The 24,659-nt window shown below is 39.9% G+C and overlaps 1 protein-coding gene across 1 annotated transcript in view; it reads left to right on the forward strand.

The window, feature by feature from the left end:
* The first annotated feature begins 10,601 nt into the window (after window positions 1-10,601).
* LOC142759515 (putative cation-transporting ATPase 13A4) overlaps window positions 10,602-24,659 on the forward strand; it is a 54,430-nt gene continuing 40,372 nt past the window's right edge. The window contains exons 1-7 of the mRNA XM_075861761.1: window positions 10,602-10,664; window positions 12,945-13,118; window positions 19,376-19,522; window positions 20,797-20,867; window positions 20,972-21,052; window positions 21,631-21,700; window positions 24,001-24,135. Coding sequence (XP_075717876.1) covers window positions 10,602-10,664; window positions 12,945-13,118; window positions 19,376-19,522; window positions 20,797-20,867; window positions 20,972-21,052; window positions 21,631-21,700; window positions 24,001-24,135 — 741 coding nt within the window. The remainder of the gene's footprint in view (window positions 10,665-12,944; window positions 13,119-19,375; window positions 19,523-20,796; window positions 20,868-20,971; window positions 21,053-21,630; window positions 21,701-24,000; window positions 24,136-24,659) is intronic.

A 24,659-nucleotide genomic window follows, 5' to 3' on the forward strand; every position in this document is an offset into this window, starting at 1 on the left:
TCAGTAATAGTACTGACCTGAGCGCGAACGTTCTACTTAGCAGGACGTACTATTACTGACCTGAGCGCGAAGGGGTTAATAAGGTACTATGGTTACACTTAATAATAGCTGATAAAGCCATGATTCCCTTATATTGACGTCATACTGAAACATCATCTATCTCTTAGACTGGATTCACACGAGCATGTTACGTCCGTAAAGAACGGAACATATTTCGGCCGCAAGTCCCAGACCGAACACACTGCAGTGAGCCGGGCTCCTAGCATCATAGTTATGTACGACGCTAGGAGTGCCTGCCTCGCTGCGGGACAACTTTCCCGTACTGTAATCAGGTTTTCAGTACGGGACAGTAGTTCCACAGAGAGGCAGGGACTCCTAGCGTCGTACATAACTATGATGCTAGGAGCTCGGCTCCCTGCAGTGTGTTCGGTCCGGGACTTGCGGCCGAAATACGTTCCGTCCTTTACGGACGTAACATGCTCGTGTGAATCCAGCCTTACTGGTTAGAAAAAATTCCAACATTTCTAGATTGGAGACAGTCTCATAGATACTCATAGACAGTCTACAGTCCTCATTGTCCCCTATCTCTTCCCTCTCCTGTCCCAATCTGGAAACCAAACATTATAATAACACTCTCAAAAATGCATTGGAAGAAGCAGCCCCCCCTACACTCCGAACCACCCGACAAAGACGACGACAACCCTGGCACACGCCTCAACTCCACACTATCTAATAATCTGTGCTGAAGACATGGCCACTTATTTTAAAATTAAAATTGACAACATCCGGCATGATATTATCTCCCAGTCCCCTACTATCATCGATCCCCTTCCCTCCCACACTCCCTCTTCTTTAATTTCAGCATTTGACCCAATAACAGAAGAAGTCACTAAGCTCCTCTCTTCTTCTCATCCCACTACCTGTCCTAGTGATCCTATCCGCTCACACCTCCTCCAATCATTCTCCCCAGCTGTCACTAGTCACCTGACTAAAATATTTAACCTCTCTCTTTCTTCTGGTATCTTTCCCTCCTCTTTTAAATATGCCATTGTAAACCCATTACTGAAAAAAAACAACTCTTAACCCATCCAGCGCTACTAACTACCGACCAGTCTCTAATCTGCCCTTCATCTCCAAACTCCTGGAACGCTTGGTCTACTCTTGCCTTATTCACTATCTCTCTGCTAACTTCATTCTAGACCCTTACAATCTGGTTTCTGCACTCTACACTCCACAGAGACTGCCCTTACTAAAGTCTCAAATGATCTCTTGGCAGCTAAATCGGATGGTAAATACTCTCACCTGATTCTTCTGGATCTCTCTGCAGCTTTTGACACCGTAGACCACAAACTCCTACTTAACATGCTCCACTCTATTGGCCTTAAACACACAGCTCTCTCTTGGTTTTCCTCCTATCTCTCTGATCGCTCATTCAGTGAGTCATTTGCTGGTTCCACTTCTTCTCCTCTTCCACTTGCTATCGGGGTTCCTCAGGGATCAGTCCTAGGTCTGCTCCTCTTTTCTCTCTACACAGCACCTATTGGACAAACTATCAGCAGATTTGGCTTCCAGTACCATCTCTACGCTGATGTCACCCAATTATATGCCTCTTCCCATGACATCACCCCCGCTGTAATACAAACACCAGTGATAGTCTGTCCACTGTCTCTAACATCATGTCCTCTCTCTATTTGAAACTGAATCTTTCTAAAACTGAGCTCCTTGTGTTCCCACCATCTACTAACTTACCCAAACCAGATGTCTCCATCTCAGTGTGTGGCACTACCATAACTTCTAGGCAGCACACCCACTGTCTCGGGGTTAGTTTTGACTCCGATCTTACCTTTACTCCTCTCATTCAATCACTTACATGTTCCTGTCATTTTCACATCAGAAACATCTCAAGAATCCACCTGTAATGTCAGGATAGGGAGACAGACAGGTGAGCCCTAATCTACCCGCCACTCAGTCCCTGCCTACTTGCACAGCCTGTCCTAGGCGACGGCGTACAACTGGGCGACGGTCCCTACGCTCAATATGTGCATGACAGACAAACAAGACAAGGGTACACAGAAGCAAAGGAAAGTGGGGCAGTTGCCCACGGCAACACCGAGAGCAACAGAGTAGTGGATGAGCCGAGTCAAACCAGGAGTGTACGTGGTAACAAATGCAGAGCAGGAGAATAGTCAGTCAAGCCAGGGTCAATATGAAGCAGAGGTCAATGGTAACAGCAGGAACAGCAGAGCCAGGAAACAGGAGAATCACAGGCAAAGGACAAACAGCAAATGAAGGTATACACCGCGTTCCAAATTATTATGCAAATGTTATTTTTCGCTGATTTTCCTAAATAGTCGATGCAAATGACAGTCAGTAGAATCTTCAAGCCATCAACCGTTGGAGTATAATGCGAATTTGTTTGAACAAATCTCCTAATGATAAGATTTTTTTTTAGAAGTAAAAATCTCAAAATGCACTGTTTCAAATTATTATGCACAACAGAGATCAAAACATTTTAAAGGTTGTAAAGAGAACTAAAATGTTAATTTGTTGAATGTGCAGCATCAGGAGGTCATATTTACAGAAATCAAAAGCTCTTTCAATAAAAAAAAACCTAGCAGGCCAAGTTACATGTTAACATAGGACCCTTTCTCTGATATCACCTTCACAATTCTTGCATCCATTGAATTTGTGAGTATTTGGACAGTTTCTACTTGAATATCATTGCAGGATGTCAGAATAGCCTCCCAGAACTTCTGTTTTGATGTGAACTGCCTCCCACCCTCATAGATATTTTGCTTGAGGATGCTCCTAAGGTTCTCAATAGGGTTGAGGTCAGGGGAACATGGGGGCCAGGGGCCACACCATGAGTTTCTCTTCTTTTATGCCCATAGCAGCCAATGACACAGAGGTATTCTTTGCAGCATGAGATGGTGCATTGTCATGCATGAAGATAATTTTGCTACGGAAGGCACGGTTCTTCTTTTTGTACCACCGAAGAAAGTGGTCAGTTATAAACTCTACGTACTTTGCAGAGGTCATTTTCACACCGTCAGGGACCCTAAAGGGACCTACCAGCTCTCTCCCCATGATTCCGGCCCAAAACATGACTCCGCCACCTCCTTGCTGACGTCGCAGCCTTGTTGGGACATGGTGGCCATTCACCAACCATCCACTACTCCATCCATCTGGACCATCCAGGGTTGCACGGTACTCATCAGTAAACAACACGGTTTGAAAATTAGTCTTCATGTATTTCTGAGCCCACTGCAACCGTTTCTGCTTGTGAGCATTGTTTAGGGGTGGCCGAATAATAGCTTTATGCACACTTGCAAACCTCTGGAGGATCCTACACCTTGAGGTTTTCTGGACTCCAGAGGCACCAGCGGCTTCAAATACCTGTTTGCTGATTTGCAATAGCATTTTAGCAGTTGCTGTCCTAATCCTATTAATTTGTCCGGCAGAAATCTTCCTCATTATGCCTTTATCTGAACGAACCCGTCTGTGCTCTGAATCAGCCACAAATCTTTACACAGTACGCTGATCACGCCTAAGTTTTCTTGAAATATCCAATGTTTTCATACCTTGTCCAAGGTATTGCACTATTTCACGCTTTTCGGCAGCAGAGAGATCCTTTATCTTTACCATATTGCTTGAAACCTGTGGCCTGCTTAATAATGTGGAACGTCCTTCTTAAGTAGTTTTCCTTTGATTGGGCACACCTGGCAAACTAATTATCACAGGTGTCTTAGATTGAGTACAATGATCCAAAGAGCCCTAAGACACAATACCATCCTTGAGTTTAATAGAAAAACTAATAAGTAAATGTTTATGACACTTAAATCCAATGTGCATAATCATTTGGAACACAATGTAAGTAGACCAAGGGCGGGAGCTAGAACTGTCTGGCCAGGCTGTGATAGGCTCTCCCACTCCTCAGCCTACCAGCCTGCGTGGTAGCAGATTGAGTCACTCTAGCAGACCTAGGAACATATGCAGGCTGATTAACCACTGGCATCGACACAGAAGCTGTGTCAGGCAAATCCTTTACAGTACCCCCCCTTTTATGAGGGGCCACTGGGCCCTTCCTAGGTGGACCTGGCTTGTTGGGGAACCGAAAATGGAACTTCCTGAGCAATAACCCGGCGTGAACATCCCGGGCGGGTACCCAAGTCCTCTCCTCAGGCCTGTATCCTCTCCAATGGACCAGGTACTGGAGGGAGCCTTGGACCATCCTGCTGTCCACAATCTTGGCCACCTCGAATTCTACCCCTTCAGGGGTAAGAACAGGGACCGGAGGTTTCCTGAGACGTCGGTCAAGACGTACTGATAAAAACATAACCTGATCTAGAGAGTGAGAAGAGGGATAACTAGCTAACAGGTTATTTCAGAGCGTTCGACAGCCCAATCTAAACTGGCACCTCAAGGCAGGATCATTCCACCGAGAAGCTACACACCCCTTCCTAAAGTCAGAACAGTACTCCTCAACGAGTCTCTTACCCTGACGTAAGGTCACCAGCTGATTCTCGGCAAAGGCAGTCTTGTCAGTCTTGTCATAGAGTCCGATAGCCGAAAAAAAAGGTCAACAGAAGAGAGTTCAGGTGTGTCAGGGGCCAAGGAGAAGGCCCATTCCTGGGGGCCGTCCTAGAGCCGGGACATAATTATACCCACTCGCTGGCTCTCAGAACGTGAGGAGTGGGGCCTTATACGGAAATAGAGCCTACAACTTTCCCGAAAGGAGAAAAAAGTCTTCCGGTCCCCTGAGAACCGGTCAGGCAACTTGAGGTGGGGTTCAAGAGGTGGGGTGGAAGGCACTACCTGGGTCACATCACGCTGGTTGCACCTCTGAGCCAGGTCTTGGACCCGTAGGGAGAGACCCTGCATCTGCTGAGCCAGGGCCTCAAGGGAGTCCATAGTGTGTCAGGGACCAGGGTAGAAAAGGTATATGGGCCTGTGATTATGTAATGTCAGGATAGGGAGACAGACAAGTGAGCCCTAGTCTACCCGCCACTCAGTCCCTGCCTACTTGCATAGCCCGTCCTAGGTGACTGCGTACAACTGGGCAACAGTCCCTACGCTCAATGTGTGCACAACAGACAAACAAGACAAGGGCACACAGAAGCAAAGGGAAGTGGGGCAGTTGCCCATGGCAACATCGAGAGCAACAGAGTAGTGGACGAGCCGAGTCAAACCAGGAGTGTACATGGTAACAAATGCAGAGCAGGAGAATAGTCAGTCAAGCCAGGGTCAATATGAAGCAGAGGTCAATGGTAACAGCAGGCACAGCAGAGCCAGGAAACAGGAGAATCACAGGCAAAGGACAAGCAGCAAATGAAGGTATAAGTAGACCAAGGGCGGGAGCTAGAAATGTCTGGCCAGGCTGCGATAGGCTCCCACTCCTCAGCCTACCAGCCTGAGTGGTAGCAGATCGAGTCACTCTAGCAGACCTATGAACAGATGCAGGCTGATTAACAACGGGCGTCGACACAGAAGCTGTGTCAGGCAAATCCTTTACACAGCCCTTTTCTTACTGAGGAAACAGCCAAAACTCTTATTGTTGCTCTGATTCACTCTCATCTAGACTACTGTAACTCATTATTAGTCGGTCTTCCCCTCACTAACTGCTCCCCTATCCAATCTCTCCTCAATGCAGCAGCCAGGCTCATCTTTCTGACCAACCGCTACACCAACACCTCTACCCTGTGCCAATCACTACACTGGTTGCCCATCTCCTCCAGAAATAAATTCAAATTTATTACTGTTCTGCCAACGACCTTAGATTAAAATCCTCCATAATCCGAACCTCCCACTCCCATCTCCAAGATTTTTCTCGTGCTGCACCAGTCCTATGGAATGCGTTAGCACAGACAATCAGATTAAGTCCCAATATCCACAGTTTTAAATGTGCCCTGAAAACACATCTTTTTAGACAGGCCCTATATTATTCCTTAATTTTACTCCTTTCCTTGGCCCCATTAGTCATCAGAATAAGATTCTCTCATACTCCTTGCACCGTACTGTATTTCATGTCCGTCATGCACGGATACTGGCTGGTGACCAGCTCATGCAGCTTTATGTGTACCACCCCATGTGTATAAAAGATGGCTGGACCATTGTACTGAACAAACACTTTTACATTTTGTGTCTCCCTTAATTCCTCATAGATTGTAAGCTCTTGCGAGCAGGGTCCTCACTCCTCAGGTTTGAGTTGTAAATTAACTTTGTCACTATGTAATGTCTGATATTGTTTGTTTCATGTTTCCCTCTAAATTGTAAAGTGCTGCGTAATATGATGGCGCTATATAAATAAAGATTATTATTATTATTATTATTATTATTATTGGAGGAACTGTGTTAATTGGAACAAGGGAACTCAAATAAAAACAAGAAATCCTGGTTTCCATGGCTAGAATATCTCCAAGATTCTAATATAAAAAACATTATAACTTTATATCCTTTTATCTAATTTTGTTAGATATATTATTTTCCGGCCTATAATTCCAAACTATACAATGCTAAATATCTTCATTCATGCACAAAAGGATCATTGGTACAATCCTTACCTTAAAGAGGCTCTCTCACCCGATCATAAGTGCCCTTTCTCCTACATAATGTGATCGGCGCTGCAATGTAGATAACAAGAGTGTTTTTTTATTTTGAAAAACGATCAATTTTGAGCAAGTTATTCACAATTTTAGATTTATTCAAATTAGTTTTAATAGACAACTGGGCGTGTTTTTACTTTTTTTTACCAACTGGGTGTTGTGAAGAGAAGTGTATGACACTGACCAATTAGTGACCAATCTGCGTCATACACTTCTCTCCATTCATTTTTAGCAGTACTCGCAACACAATCTTGTGAGATCACGCTGTACTGTCACATACTCCCACATTAACTTTACCGAAGTGTCTTGAGAATGAATAGACATTGCCTCCAGCCAAGCCGCGGTCTATTCACACTCCCAACACTTCGGTAAAGTTTCTGTGAATGACTGCACACGTGATCTCACGAGATCACGCTGTGCTGTGTGAGTAAGTCCCCAAGAAACTTTACCGAACTGTCGGGAGTGTGAATAGACATCGCATCCTGGCTGGAGGCAATGTCTATTAACTCTCAAGACACTTTGGTAAAGTTAATGTGGGAATATGTGACTGCACAGCGTGATCTCGCAAGATCACGCTGTGTTGCGAGTACTGCTAAAAATGAATGGAGAAAGTGTATGACACTAATTGGACAGCGTCATACACTTCTCTTTACAATGCCCAGTTGGTAAAAAAAGTAAAAACACGCCCAGTTGTCTATTAAGAAACTCATTAGCATAAATCGAAAATTGTGCAGAACTTGCTCAAAATTGATCGTTTTTCAAAATAAAAAACACTGTTGATTTCTATATTACAGCGCCAATCACATTATGTAGGAGATAGGGCACTTATAATCTGGTGACAGAGCCTCTTTAGGTAAAAAGGAAAAATATTTTTCCCCTATTGGTACTGTATACTGGATTCCATGTTAGTTTTTATGGCAATGTTATGCTACGTTATCTGCTATTCTTTACATAAAGGGTAATGTCAAATAGAGAAAGTGGACTAGATGCAAATCTCTGTATATTAAGAATTAATTCTTCATGATGTTCATCCTTGTGTCTATACCATGATATACCACCCTCTGTTTCAGTATAAATTGTGAAAAAAATCAGATAAAAAAGATATTTGAAATAAAAATAACTAACTCTGAGCAATGGTGAACGCATCTGATAAGCATTCAGACACATATACTATAAGTACTTTTCTGCATTCTCAAAGCTCAAAAACGCCCCAACTTCAGTCTCTAAGGATAATCTACATATTGCATGTGCATATTTTGCTGCAGAATTGAACCAGATTTGAAGCGAAATTTAACATCAGAAAAAGATCACCTAGTCTGATTTCTTGCTATAATGTACAGTAAATATTCTGTACATTTTATATATATATATATATATATATATATATACATATATATGTTACCAATGTAATTATTACAATGTAGTAAGTTTTCATAGACATCATTTACTTTCTTGTTTTACATATATATATATATATATATATATATATATATATATATATATATATATATATATATAGAGTAAAAAAGAAATAAAAAAAAGGGCAGCACTCACAAATAGTGAATAAAATAATGCTGGTTTATTCACCCATATGTTCACATATGTTTTCTTTCACAATTCGGTAGTAATGGTCTTTTTTTTTTTTTTTACTCTATATCAAGGTGGATTTTGAGCCAGATTCCACGGCTGTGCATCCCTTGTTGAAGAATTTTGGTGCTGACAGAGAGTGAGAGATAGTAAAATACAGAATACAGATAAGTGAGTTTGTTTCAAAGTGAGAAGAGAATAGATAGATATAAAATAATTTTATAAAGAGACAGATTTTAGAGAGAGCCAGGAGTCAGCGAGTGTCAGTGTGTTAGTTAGGCAGGCACAGGCAGCCATTGCTGTGAGTTGTTGCTTCTACAGTTATGCAAATCATTCTTATATTAATTTGTTAATCACCAATCTTCATCCAGTCATTTAAAAATACTTCAATAATATGAACCCAGGTGCTGATAACACGCCGCTGCCTTCTGAAATAGACGTCACTGACATGACGTCACTCATTGTTTTGCATATATCTATTAGGTCTACCACAAAAGGATGATTTTTTAACCGTTTTCTAATTATAAAACGCATAAAAAAATCTGACAGTGCAGTGTGTTTTTAAGCAGGCTGTTTGTTACCAACAGCTTCCATCCCTTTACCCATAGCCATATCTGTTTTGACATTACTAATGCTGTCTTGGCATTAAAGAGTTTAATAGGGTTGGATAGGGTCCTAGAAGACCTCAGGGCAATAGGGGTACTTTCGATTTGCAACAAATCTATTCGACCAGATCGAATTTGACTGCTGGTTCGATAGGATCAAACCTGAAATTAATTTCCGGAAATTCACTCATTTCTGCTCATTAGTCATTATTATTTTTTTTAGTTAAACAGTTAGTATATACATGATTAGACATTGTTCTAATTTTTTTATTTTTATCACAAGTCAGGAAATATTATAAATTAGATTCTAATTTATAACATTTACATGTGCTGGTCAATAGAGGGAGCAATTCCCAAAATTGCAGCATTGGCATGTGGTAAAGCAACCTCATTGCTTTATGCTGCAAAATTGGAGAAGACACACTCGCTCTAGTGTGCTCAATTAATCCCCCTCCTTTTTCCTGGCTAGTGCCAGGAGAAAGGAGGGACTTGAATGTTCAAACCTCCTACACTGTGTGCCACCATTTTTTGAGCGAATGCACAGTGTAGTAGGCTTACATACAGTGGTATTCACACAGTAAAACACGAACATACACAAACATATCTTACCTGCGCCTGCCGCCGCCACTGCCGTCGCTCCCTCCGCTCCGTCCGCTCCCTCCGCTCCTACTCCTTGAATCTGAACACATGTCCTGAAGCCGCGACTGGAAGTAGTAATCTTACTGTCCGGCTGCGGCTTCCGGTCCACATGAAAATGGCGCCGGATGTCGCTCGGCCGAAGACCTTCGTTTTGCACTGTGTGGGAGCGGACGGCGTACACCATAGTGAATGGAACGGCTCCCGTTCGCATTATCTATGGGGATGTATGTGCCGTATTCCATCTCTGTATGTGTCGTTAATCGACACATACAGAGATGAAAAAAAAATGGCAGCCCCCATAATGAGGTAAGAGTTAGAAAAAATAAAAAAGTAAAACACAAACACACAAATAAATAAAATGTATTTTATTAACACTCTAAAAGCAAATTTATATAAAAAAAAATTTTTCGCGACACCTGTCCTTTAAGGAAAATCTGAGTGCTAGAGAATACAATGAAATTCCAGATAATTATACGTTTCTGACTTTGTTGGTTAGCTTTCCTGTTTCATCTCGACAATGTTCTTTTGCACAAATTGAGGTCCATAAAGAAATTATTTGCTGAGTTTGATGTCTTCTTAGAGTCATGTTCTTTACCATATCAAATATCTTTTGAATAAACTCGAATGCTGACTATGTGCCAAGCCTTATCACCAAATGTCACCCAGACTCTTGAGATTGAATGGATACAGACTTCCAAATGGGTAGAGGCTGTAGAGACAGCCGACTCTATATTAATCTTCAAGTTATAAATTCAATTTTAAGCAAGCACATATGGATGGAATGTTCTGATTTCCACTTTCTTTCGGCATGTAATGAAAAATAAAATATTATTTCTAAGTTATATTTTTTAATAATAAACTTGATTATTATGGTTATTTTCAAAAGTTGTAGCTTTTATAACTAAGTGACAAAAAGTTGCTTTAGGCAAACAAGGAAATGCCATGGAAGTGTGCAATAACAATATTTCAATCCACGTATTTCAAAACTATTAGGCAATTTATAAATCTTGATCATAATGACAGGGGTGTGTTTTTGGGACAGAGGATACATAAGGCACATTGTGAATGAATGGTTGATATAGGGCATGCCCGAAAATTCTAACCAGTGCAGAACAGTTACCTGCAGTGATATTTCACTGGGCAGAAATTCTCAGAAAATATAATTTTAATGGAAAGCAATGGCAATAAAAAACAACAGTCCATTCTTAATCAAGGAGAAGAAAATGAGATGGTGAGACTTTTTTTTATTATGTTGTAAACTGCTGTAAAATGTATTTTATTGGTTGCAATTTCATTATGAGTCTCTGCAAGGTTTATTGACTTTACTGTCTGTGTAGGTATTGAGTTTAATCAATATTTTATTCATGGTTTATTTGGTGAGTAAGAATTGTCAAGTACTGTTGGTATAAGATATTATATTATTTCACGTGATATGTTTATTTGAATTGAATGCCATACTTACTGATGCTACATAAAATACAGAGATTATACCCACCATATTAACTACTTACAGAATATATCAGTGTTTTCAGCTATGTGAAAGTCATGTCAATGCTTAATAAAAATTTGTGAACTGCTCAAAATAATATGTTTTTTTCCCCACCAGCATTATCGTTATTTATTTGTTTAATAGTGACCACTATGCCAACGACAAAATGTAGCAAGTAAAACAGCAAGATTCATAGTAAATAAATGACAGAGTTGTCAAATGGATATAATGTATCTCTTATAATAAATGCATGTAAAGTAGACTACAATGTGAGTGATGTGTTATGTTAAAGAGAAATAAAGCCTACATTGCATAAATAATTGCATTTTAAACATATGATGGGTGAAGTGAATGAAGGTTTGACAATCGAAAATAATCTTATACCGATTTCTATATATAGCTTTTCCATGATAGGAAGCCATTTTTACACTTTCATCTGCCCTAGCCTTTTTCGCTTAGCAGATCCAAATTAAGCAACTGTCCCTTGCGTGTTTGCACCAATATCCAACAGTGCTATTATTTTGAAGCAGAAATACAAGCAATTATTGACACAAACTAATATAAAGTAGTAAAACTTTTGGTTATATACTGCCTACAATACTGTGCTGCACTGGTTACAAGTAAATATAACATACAATAGGGGCAGTAGGGGGTAAAACACTAAAGGTCTATTTTATTCACATAAGTCCAGGGTTAAATGCTGCAAAGCCCAATTTAATGGTGTTATCTCAAGGTTTTATAAACTCTATTGGGTGTAATAGAAAATGAATGATTCTTTCAAGAAATACACATACTGGGGCATTCCCACAATCTTTACTCGTATATGACTCTATTCTCATGAGAGATAAACTTTCATTGTCATAGCTGCTGTTAGGGTATATAGGACACGGCCAAACCTTACTGTTTAATAATTGAATACCATTGTATGGTTCTAGGCAGCATAAAACTCAGTTGGTTATAACTACAATCTAAATGATTAGTATAATATACAAAATAAGCATATGCCAAATAGATAAGCCCCAGAAATACATAGGGAACTTAGGGAACTTTATTATTGTTTGTAAATATCAAACCAGCAAACGCATCAATTTATCTGTTAATACTAAAGGACATGTCACTAGGGCAACTAAGTTGAACTTGTTAACTGGCCTGAATATCGCTGTCTCCCTGATTCCAAAGCTGGGTTGTTATTTTTTTGGATCCCCTAGAGATATGGCCCACTGTTGTGTTGGCTCCCTATATGCTAATTTTCTGTAGTTAGTCAACGGGGTGGAGCAAGCTTCCCTTCCTCTGATGCTGACCAATCAGTGCAAGGCAGCTTTAGGGTAGTGAAAGCCCTGTAGGCTAACTACAGCAAACTAGTATAGAATGAGCCAACACAACAGTGGGCCATATCTCTGGTATCGTGGAGACATCGCTATTTGGGTTAGATAACCAGTTCAACTTATATGACCTAGTGACAGCCCCTGTAAGTTTGCTTTACCAGTTGTCTGCTGATATTGTTTTGTTCTTCATGTTAAATATTGATACCTACCTGTTTTAAATGAGTAATATGGAAACAAATTTATGAAAATACTTTATTAAATACCTGCGCAATATGACATAGATAAGTCTGGTATTTGGTGATTATAGGTCCTCTGTCTGACTTGCATTATCGGTTCTTATGCCATTAGTTACTAATGTGAAAATACTTAAAATGATACTCCATGCAAAAGCTGAAACTATCTAGCCCCAGCTGATCAGAGAATTCAAGAGTGTTTCTTGGCAGACTGCTCCAGGACAGTGGTTGTAGTGACCCACCACTGAACCTGGATAGAGAATTACTCGCTGCAAGCACACAAGCATTACAGTCCTATGAAAAGTAACTTCAAGATGGTGTTGTAATACCATTCCAGTTTCTGCCCAAGATCCCATATTAAATAATCATTGAAAAATATTATTTACCTAATTATCTTTTGCTATTTTTTTTCAATATTGTGAGATACTTTATGCTGTGGCAACTATTTTTGTTTTTTCTTATAGGAAACATTTGGATATAAAGAACAACCCTACAAAGGTTTTCTCTGTTCTCTTGGATATATATTTACCTGTGGCTTTCTTTGGTTGATTTTCTATTGGAAGCCTGCATGGCATGTATTGGCACATTGTCTTCCATGCTGCTTGCAAGATGCTGACACGATATTGCTGAAAACAACTGTGAGTAGTGTTTATATAACTAGTAGCGGTCATATAGATGTATTAAATGAGAGCAGACACAAATATTAATTTATGTTGTTAAAATAGGTTAGAGAACAAAAAAGTCTTAACCCCTTCGCGCTCAGTGACGTAATATTCCGTCACGCTAACCAATACGTTCGCGCTCAGCGACGGAGTACTACATGCATTGCCATTTTCCTCCGGCGCGTGCACAAGCTTTGACAGCTGCTGTTTCCGACAGCAGGCTATCACAGCTCAATACGCCGGGACCTGCCGCGATGGTCCCGCCTCCACGATCGCCCCTATTGGTCAGTTAGTGAGTAACTGTCCAATAGTGGCGATCGGTCGCTTCACTTCCTCTCCCTGACCTCACATCCGCCCTGAATGCCCTGTTGGAGATAGTGAGGCGTTCAGAGCGGTTGTGAGAAAGAGAGAAAGAAGAGAAAGAGTGAAAAAAAGTGAAAAAATAAGTTAAAAACAACTTTTTTCTGCTTCCCACCTCCCCAATGAACTACCCAGTCCTGTACCCTTCCTCTTTGTGTCCCCCCCCCACGTTTTTGGTCAGTGATCTCCTATCACTGACCACTTCTTAGTCTTCAGGACCAATTTCTTGGTCCCTAGGGATTATTTTTTTCTTTTTTTTTCTTTATAAAACATATAAAACAAAAAAATATATAAAAATTTAAAAAAAACTTAATTTAGACAATTTAACTGGTTAGTTTAGTATTAGGGTTAGTTAGTGTCAGGGAACCATCAAAAAGCGTAGCTAGGTATAGCGTCAGGGAATTTAGCGTCAGTAATCCGTCACCGTAGTTAGATCTAGCGTTAAGAGTCCATCACCGTAGTTAGGTTTAGCGTCAGGGAAGCTCGGAATAATCTAGATAGGTTTAGTGTCAGGTACCCGTCACCGTAGTTAGGTTTAGTGTTAGGGAAGCTCGGAATAATCTAGTTAGGTTTAGTGTCAGGGAATAGTCGCCGTAGTTAGATTTAGTCTCAGGGAAGTTCAATTAAAATCTAGTTAGGTATAGTGTTAGGAACCCTCGCCCTAATTAGGTTTTAGTGTCAGGGAAGCCCACTTGTTCTATAAAAACATCAATATTTTTGGCTGGTTTAGGTAGTAGCCTATTGCTCCTAGTTAGGGAAGCAATCAAACATGTCCAAACGGACATTTAGTGCCGAAGAGGCATATTCATTTCTTGCCTCCGACACAGAGTCGTCGGGTGGTGAGACTCTGTTTTACTTATCCACCTCCTCATCCAGTGATGAAGAAGAGGAACCCCCTAGGAGACACCCCAGGACCATCACTGCAGTTGAAGCCCCGAGCGAAATGACCCCGCCGCAGTTCAAGCCCCCGAGTGAATTGACCCCATTTGCACCCCCACACCAGACATTTATGAGCCCCAAATCCCAGAGTACACGGGCAGCTCAGGGATAAAATTTAATATGGCAGGGCTCAGTGAAATGGAATTTTTCAAGTTCTTCTTCACTGATGACTTTATAGATTTATGGTCTCCCAGACTAATTTATATGCCCAACAGTATATTACTAAGAACCCCACATCATTTTATGCCCAATCCCACAGGTGGACCCCTGTAGATGCAGCAGAGTTGGCAAGTTCTGGGGACTTCACTTGAACATGGGGCTTCTGAAAAAGCCATCCATTAGGATCTACTGGAGCACGGACATCTTATACCACACCCCGATGTACCGTATGGCCATGTCCAGGATGCGTTATGAGGCAATACTTCGCTTCTTACATTATACAGATAATGAGCAGTGCCCACCCCGAGATGACCCCAGTTTTGACCGTTTGTACAAACTGAGACCCCTATTAGACCATTTCAGTGCCCGGTTCACCCAAGCATACACCCCCGAGAAGTGTATTTCTATTGATGAGTCCCTGGTACATTTTAAAGGGAGGCTTCAATTCCGCCAGTACCTGCCGAGTAAGAGGGCAAGGTATGGCGTGAAGTTGTATAAGCTGTGCGAGAGTGCATCAGGGTATACATATGAATTTAGGATATATGAAGGGAAGGCCAGCAGTATTCAGCCCCCAGAATGCCCCCCCTTACTGGAAGTTAATGCAAAAATTGTGTGGGATTTGGTGCACCCACTGCTGGACCAGGGTTACCACCTCTACCTGGATAATTTTTATACCAGTGTCCCACTCTTCAAGTGCCTCGCTTCCAGAAATACTGTGGCATGCGGCACTGCTAGAAAAAAATCTGAGAGGCCTCCCTAAGACTCTGCTTGGGCAAACATTCAGAAGGGGTGAAAGCAGGGCACATTCTAGCAGCAATATATTGTGCGTCAAGTACAAGGACAAGAGAGATGTCCTTGTATTGACAACAATACATCGCCACACCAGTACCCATGTACCTGTACGAGGTACCAGTACAGAGACCCCCAAACCAGACTGCATCCTGAACTACAATAGGTACATGGGAAGGGTTGACTTGTCATTTCAAGTCCTGAAGCCCTACAGCGCCAGGCGGAAATCGAGGGTGTGGTATAAGAAGCTGGCCGTGCACATCATACAGATGGCATTGTACAATGCGTACGTGCTATATCGATGTGCAGGCCAGAGGGGAACTTTCCTGGAATTTCAAGAGGTGGTTATCAAGAACCTAATCTTTAGGGACCAAGAAGAGGGGGCACCCAGTACTTCTGGAAGTGAGGCCACACGCATCATACCAGGACAACACTTTCCAGGAGAAGTTCCCCAAACTGCCAAGAAGGGAAAAAGTCAAAAGAGGTGCAGAGTCTCCTCAAAGAGGGGGATAAGGAGGGAAACAATATACCAATGCGACACGTGTCCCGAAAAACCAGGGCTCTGTATGAAAGATTGTTTTCTAATTTATCATACATCCCTTAATTTTTAATTTACCCTGATGCACTCCGCACAGCTTATCCCCCTCATCTTTCCCTTCTGAGCCCTGCCGTGTGCCCAGGCAGCTGATAACAGCCACATGTAGGGTATTACCGTACCCAGGAGAACCCACATTACAGATTATGGGGTGTAGATCTCTGGTGGCGCATGCTGGGCACACTATACCGGACACTGACATGCCATATATATATATATATATATATATATATATATATATGTAAAATTGCAAATCTCACTCTGCACCATCTGCTGCGCATTATCTTTTACACAGTACCTGTGTGGTCAAAATGCTCACTACACCTCTAGATGAATGTCTTAAGGGGTGTAGTTTTTAAAATGGGGTCACTTCTCGGGGGTTTCAACTGTACTGGTACCTCAGGGGATTCTGCATACATGACTTAGCACAAGAAAAGCTCCAGTAGGCCAAATGGTGGTCCTTTCCTTCTGAGCCCTGCCGTGTGCCCAGGCAGCTGATAACAGCCACATGTAGGGTATTGCCATACCCGGGAGAACCCACATTACAGCTTATGCGGTGTAGATCTCCGGTGACGCATGCTGGGCACACTATATCGGACACTGACTTGCCATATATATATTGAAAATTGCAAATCTCACTCTGCACCATATGCTGCGCATTATCTTTTACACAGTACCTGTGGGGTCAAAATGCTCACTACACCTCTAGATGAATGTCTTAAGGGGTGTAGTTTTTAAAATTGGGTCACTTCTCGGGGGTTTCAACTGTACTGGTACCTCAGGGGCTCTGCATACATGACTTGGCACCAGAAAAGCTCCAGGAGGCCAAATGGTGGTCCTTTCCTTCTGAGCCCTGCCATGTTGCCACACTAAGGACAAACTGGGCAACAAAATTAGTATTTTGTTCCCTGTGTAAATAAGACATTTTGATCAAAAATTACATCTTATTGGAAAAAAATGAAATTTTTTTAATGTCACAGCCCAATTGAAATAGGTGCTGTGAAAAAACTGTGCGGTCAAAATGATAACAACAACCATAAATTAATTCCTTGAGGGGTTTAGTTTCCAAAATGGGGTCACTTCTGGTGGGTTTCCATTGGTTTGATACCTCTGGGGCTCTGCAAATGCGACATGGCACCCGAAAACCAATCCAGCAAAATCTGGACTCCAACAAACACATAGCGCTCCTTTCCTTCTGAGCCCTCCCATGGGCCCAAACAGCAGTTTATCACCACAAATGGGGTATTGCTGCACTAAGTACAAATTGGGCAACAAAATGGGGTATTTTTTTCCCTGTGAAAATAAGAAATTTTGATCAAAAATTACATCTTATTGGAAAAAAAAATTATTTTTTAAATTTCACAGCCCAATTCAAATTGGTGCGGTGAAAAAACTGTGCGGTCAAAATGCTAACAACAACCATAAATGAATTCCTTGATGGGTGTAGTTTCCAAAATCGGGGTCACTTCCGGTGGGTTTCCATTGCTTTGATACCTCAACACCTCTTAAAACCTGGCATGCTGCCTAAAATATATTCTAATTAAAAAAAGGCCTCAAAATGCACTAGGTGCTTCTTTGCTTCTAGGGCTTGTGTTTTAGTCCACGAGTGGACTAGAGCCACATGTGGGACATTTCTAAAAACTGCAGAATCTGGACAATACATATTTAGTAGTATTTCTCTGGTAAAACCTTTTATGTTACAGAAAAAAATTTAATACAATAGAAATTCAGCAAGAAAAATGAAATTTGCAAATTTCACCTCCACTTTGCTTTAATTCCTGTGAAACGCCTGAAGGGTTAAAAAACTGTCTAAATGCTGTTTTGAATACTTTGAGGGGTCTAGTTATTAAAATGGGGTGTTTTATGGGGGTTTCTAATACGTAGGCCCCTCAAAGCCACTTCAGAACTGAACAGGTACCTTAAAAAAAAGCTTTTTACATTTTCTTAAAAATATGAGAAATTGCTGTTTATGTTCTAAGCCTTGTAACGTCCAATAAAAATAAAAGAATGTTCAAAGAACAATGCCAATCTAAAGTAGACATATGGGAAATGTGAACTAGTAACTATTTTGGGTGGTATAACCGTCTGTTTTACAAGCAGATACATTTAAATTCTGAAAAATGCTATTTTTTCAAAATTTTCTCTACATTTTGCAATTTTTCACTAATAAACACTGAATATATCGACCAAATTTTACCACGAACATGAAGCCCAATGTGTCACGAGAAAACAATCTCAGAATCGCTTGGATAGGTTTAAGCATTCGGACGTTATTACCACATAAAGTGAAATATGTCAGATTTGAAAAATGTGCTCTGAGCCTTAAGGCCAAAACAAGGCTGCGTACTTAAGGGGTTAAGGAGACTCTATCACCACATTATAAGTGCCCTATCTCCTACATAAGGAGATCAGCGCTATAATGTAGGCGACAGTAATGCTTTTTATTTAGAAAAACAATTATTTTTACCACTTTATGAGCGATTTTTAGCTTTATGCTAATTAGATTCTTAATGCCCAAGTGGGTGTGTTTTTACTTTAGACCAAGTGGGCGTTGTACAGAGAAGTGCATGACGCTGACCTATCATCTCTCCATTCATTTACATTGCACTAGCGATATAGCTATATCGCTATTGGCAGCCACATAGACACGGTATAACATTACTGCAGTGTCCTGATAATGAATATACATTACCTCCAGCCAGAACGTGATGTGTATTCATAATCCTGACACTTCTGTAGCATCTCTGTGAGATTTCCAGCAAGGCAAATGTAATCTAGCGAGATTACGCTGTAAACTGTCATTTAAAACGAGATTACGTTTGCCTTGCTGGAAATCTCACAGAAAAGATTCAGAAGTGTCAGGATTCTGAATACACATGACGTCCTGGCTGGAGGTAATGTATATTCATTGTCAGGACACTGCAGTAATGTTACAGTGTGTTTATGTGGCTGCACATAGCGATATAGCTATATCGCTAGTGCAGGGTGATTGGTCAGCGTCATACACTCCTCTGTACAACGCCCACTTGGTCTAAAGTAAAAACACACCCACTTGGGCATTAAGAATCTAATTAGCATACAGCTAAAAATCGCTCATAAAGTGGTAAAAATAGTTAGTTTTTCTAAATAAAAAGCACTGCTGTCACCTACATTATAGTGCCCATCTCCTTATGTAGGAGATAGGCCACATATAATGTGGTGACAGAGCCTCTTTAAATTGAATACTAAAAATGTGAAAGCAGATATTCTAGAAATATGTTGAAGTGATCATTCACATTCTCTCCTATCCCTTGGTGGAACTTGATGGACATAAGTCTCTTTTTCAACCGTATAACTATGTAACTATGTAATTATGATTTTTATACATCAATTGTTTTTTTTTTTATCACAGGATGAATTCGAAAAATATTTTAGAAAGAAGGTGACATGGATTCAACTTCAGGACCTGAATATATCACTGAATACAACATCCGCACAGCCACTGATTGCTGATGGCAAGTCTATCATTAACAAGGCCATTCGAAAAACAGATCTGAAGGTAATATATAGTACTGTATATCTGTGATTTCATATATTATTAGTAGTATATGATGTAATGTGATAAATAATCCACATTATAGTATTGATATTAGTATTTAACTATTGTCTGTTATACACAGATTTAATTATACAATTTTCCTTGTTGATTTTTTTTGTGAATGCTCATTTGGAAAGAGGCTTGGACGAATACATACAGTATTACTCATTATATACAGGGTATAAATAATACATTTTCTGACTAATGAAGAACCAATTGTTTTTAGTATCATAAACAAGCTAATTTTTGTTACAGATAATAAAATGACTCAGTTCATTAAAGTCTATGGTCAGCATTACCCATAGTTAGGCTCCGTGGAATATATTTTCTCAATGCAAAATTTATAAACTTCACAAAAAGTCTTTAGGGCAAACCTCCAATAAATTCCTGATCATTGCCCTGCAAACGCTCGTTCATCAGCTGATCATGTTGTTTATGCAGCGATGAATATCGTCAGCAGCACATCTCCCTGTGTAAACAGGGAGATATGCTTCCAACATGATGGAAATGTATAGGGACCAACGATCGTAGTAAGAATCGCTCGTCTCCATACAAAACCAATCATTGCTCTTTGTGAAAGGAACAAACAAGCGTCGATATGTTTTAGTGCTCGTTATCACAGCCCAAATTGGGCTGTGTAAAAGGACCTTTACTATGCAAGCTCAGGCTTTCCATTGTATTCCTTATCACTGCCATAGTTTAGGTTTTGAGTGCTTAGCAAATATAGGAAGTTTCATAACAAAGTGGCTTTGAGGTGGGAAACAGAGTGTGAAACAGAGGACTAGTAACCTACCACAAGCATAAATTTAGGATTCAATTTTGGCAGCAACCTATAGCGGAAACATTCGTTATTCATTCTATTTCTGATTAGGCTGGTTACTAGTCTGGTATGAGAAAATGAGTTCAGTTTTCAGAATTTGTGCTATACTTCTGAACATGGCACATGCTGGTTGATGGGTATGGCACAACTACTGAGCTGTGACAGCCTGTACCTGATGTAGCTCAATACCACTTTTTATTGTGTAAATGGGGCAGAATTATTTTGGATGCAAATTTCACAGTGTATGACTTGCAAGCCACACCACCTTTTTCTGATACTGCAAATTTAGAAGTCCCAGTGAAGTGACCGGAGCTTCTTAAATATGTCACTAAGCTTTATTAGGTATTATGTTGTACAGAATCTTATGGTAAAAAAGGCAATGAGGCCTTGAAATATTTCTCATTGACATTCACAGGTTAAGCTGATCAAAGTTCAAAAAGTCTGTTATGTTTGGGATGAAGAGGAGCAAACATTCCGTAGAGCAGGGTGAGTACAAAATCATACTGGTCTCCTATACAACCACATTATATACCAGTGTACACCCCATCTCATTGTATCTCATCTTTTCAAACCCTGTACTTGTGCTGTAGAGTTCTTGAGGACAACCTTACCTGTTACGACATTCATACAATATTTGCTTCTGGGTTAACAAGTGGAGAGCAAAGCATCAGGTAACTATACATGTTTATCATGTACTATATATACACCAGAAACTGAAATATATAATGATATTAAACAGAAGTGATGATGATGAATATTATTATTATTACTTTTCATTTAACATACTAGATTTCTCTTACATTGAGATACATGTATGAATGAAAGTTTGCACATTAACGGCAAAGTAGCAGAAATGTATGGGTGTTTCTTCCAAATTGTGGTGACAATATATACATTAACAAGTGGGAAACATCACAAAGAGATCATTGCCTATTGATGGAAACGGAAGAACTCATGTACATGCATAAGGTGGAGCCTTATCCTGAAATCGTGATCCTACTTTTCTTTGCAATAATGATCTTACTGTGAGAATCTGCCCCCCTTCTCAAGTATATATATATATATATATATATATATATATATATATATATATATATATATATATATATATATATATATAATATATAGATAGATATATAAAAAATTAAAGTAAGTGATGTCTATGAAAACTTACTACATTGTAATAATTATATGGAACCTTACATTGTTTTACCATTACTATGTTTATTACTCATATTTTCCTCTTTAGGCGTTCTATTTGCGGACCCAATGTCATTGAAGTTGATATTGAGCCAATCTGGAAATTACTGTTTAAAGAGGTAACTTTTTCATAATCTGTCTGAATTAAACATTTTCAGGAGCAATGCAGAAGCATAAACAGTAAAGGTACATAAAACAACCCGTAGAATCTAAATGATTAGCTATTAGAATGGCTTGAAATAAAGAACAGAAGAGGTAATTTTACATGAAAAATGTCAAAAGCAACGGAAAAAAAAACACTTTACAAGTTCAAGTTTAGGGCAGTTTAATGCATAAGAACATTGACATGCAGAATCAGGGACGTAAAGGTGTCTGTCAAAGGTGGCTCTATGCTGCCTCTTGTATTCTTCACAGTTCTAGCTTGGCTCGCACTTGTAGTAGCCTATGTTAAGCAATATACCAATAATAATCACAAATTATAAATTATAACAATGGAACCATTTAGAAAACAAAAGACGGCTCAAGGCAGGACTAGCAGTGAGCTGTGAACTGGAAATTAGCTCAGCATTTTAAGTTGTTGGAAAACCCATTTCAGGGAACGTTGCTGACACTGAAGTCTTTAGCTGATTGACTTCAAAGCTGTTAGAGAAATTCTACATTCTAGATACACTATATGGACAAAAGTATTGGGACATCTACACATTACACCTACAAGAACTTTTCTGACATCCCATTCTAAATACATAGACATTAATATGGAGTTAATCCCTCCGTTGCAGCTAAAACAGCTTCCACACTTCTGGGGAGGGTTTCGATAAGATTTTGGAGTGTGTCTATGGGTCTTTGCCCTATTTTGACTAGAGTGCCTGGCTTTCAATCTTCGTTCGAGTTCATTCCAAAGGTGTTTGATGGGGTTGAGGTCAGGGCTTTATTTTTATAAACCTGTGGCAATGGGACTGAATAAAGCACCTGAGTTCAACGATTAAGAGGTGTGTCCAAATACTTTTGTCCATATAGTGTATGTTATCTATGTGATATAGTTTGATCTGGTAGAATTTCAATAACAAAGAGAAAGCAAAAAGAAAATCCTGATACATTAGGTTAATTTAACTTTGTCAGCACCATGGACAGGGGTCTTGTGTGCTAATCATATAAATTTTCCTTGATATTGTGTCAAATGTGGTACATAATATTAAAAGTACTATAAAAGGGAACACATAAAAGTAATTTTTCAAATCATATGAAAACTGAGAAACATATTAACAAAGTGTGCCTGTTTTGCTGCAGCTTTTTGGATCTGATTTTTCCAAAACTACAGAAAAGCCCTAGTAAAATCAGCACATGTGAATACAACCGTACTGGCTTCACCAATTATATAAAATAATCTTTCCTACAAAATCTGTTGCATATAGTCCAAAAGTCCAAATATCAGCAACCCTATCCTATAAGCGACAAATTTAACAGCAGGGCAGCCACAATATTATACTATACCCAATAGCCCATGACAGCCAACATATATTCTTATTGGCTCAATGTAAATTATTAACTAACTGTATGAGACAACAGCTCCTGTTGTGTCGCCTTGGCCTAAATTTAGGAATAGAGAGAAATGAGTTTCTACATTGATTCCCATTTTCTTTCTATGAAGTGAATATTGGTATTTAGGAATCCCAGGATAAACACTGTCCAGTTTAGGCTCTGTTCACATCATGTTTTTCATTTAAGTCTTTGGCTTATATGCCAGAGACATTTTTAAAATTATGCGCTGAACATAAAGGCCCAACATATGTCACTGTATGCTATATATTGCCCACAGGCCCCAATGTTAAAAAAAATGTATACCATTCGGTATAGGTTTTTTTGCGGTCGCCCACTGTATAGGAAAGCGCAGAAGACTATGCTTTCCTATACAATAAAAATAATTGTCCACAGGACAATATCCACATGTCCAAAAGATATGGGCCCTGCACCTTTCTCTAGAACAGGGCCCCCTAACCCCCGTTCTACTGTACCTTCTGCCGCTGTTGCTGGGCTCCAGCCATTATCTGATGAGAGGCTAGATTTTTCTGTGGATATGCCACAAATGTCTGAAAATGGAACACCACATAAACACATGTTCCGCCTGCATAACGAAATATGTCTTATGTGCCGCTGATGAAGTGGTAAAAAAAACAAAACTAATACTTTTCAGTACAATATCTCCAGAATTGGGGCCCCACTTTTAATTTTGCCCAGGGCCACACTTTGTCTAAAGCCAGCCCTGGTCTGTGAAGTGCTTCATTTTTTTCAAAACCAGAACTAAGGATGTACAATTCTTGCAATATATCCCATGCATCAGGATATTATTGGATTAAAGAGCAAGAATACCTAGTTTCATGGTACAAGCAATAATTGTTCTCTTGTCTCTAATTTTTTGCAGGTTTTAAATCCTTTCTATGCATTTGAAATGTGTAGTTTGGCGCTTTGGTTGGCTGTCGGCTTCATAGCATATTCCATTGCTGTTATCATAATGACTCTCATATCCATTATTTTTACTGTGCATGATCTTAGAAAGGTAGGTAACACCATACAAACCATGTTAAGCCTCCAAGTACAACTAAAGTCCTAGAAGTTCACTCAGCTATGGGAGAATGCTTCACTTGTGTTGCACCACTATTGCCCGTGTCTAAACCTGGCTTATGATTGCAATCTATTGCCCAATCATAAGTCGGGTTTCTGCATGGGCAATAGTGGTGCAACTGAAAACAGCACTACAACTGCACACTAATATATGTGTTTTACTAGAAATGTAAAGTATTTTCAGAGGGTAGTTTATTTTAAACACAATGTTCTTACCATAAGTCAATATGAATTATATAAGAAAAAAAAAACAACAGATAATTTGTGCTAATTCTGGACAACCCCTTTAAAGGGATCCTGTCATCAACATCTTACCTGTTAAACTCGCCTGACCCCTCAATGGCCGCAGCTGTCCAGAGTTCGTTCCTGTTCTCTTCTTTCCTGAAGTCCTCCTCTGTCTGTAAATATCTTCGTTTAAACTCTTCCCGCCTTTTATGGTAATTATTTTTCCCTCTGGGA

The sequence above is a fragment of the Rhinoderma darwinii genome, chromosome 4 (genome assembly GCF_050947455.1).
Source record: "Rhinoderma darwinii isolate aRhiDar2 chromosome 4, aRhiDar2.hap1, whole genome shotgun sequence".
NCBI classification, from domain to species: Eukaryota; Metazoa; Chordata; class Amphibia; order Anura; family Rhinodermatidae; genus Rhinoderma; species Rhinoderma darwinii.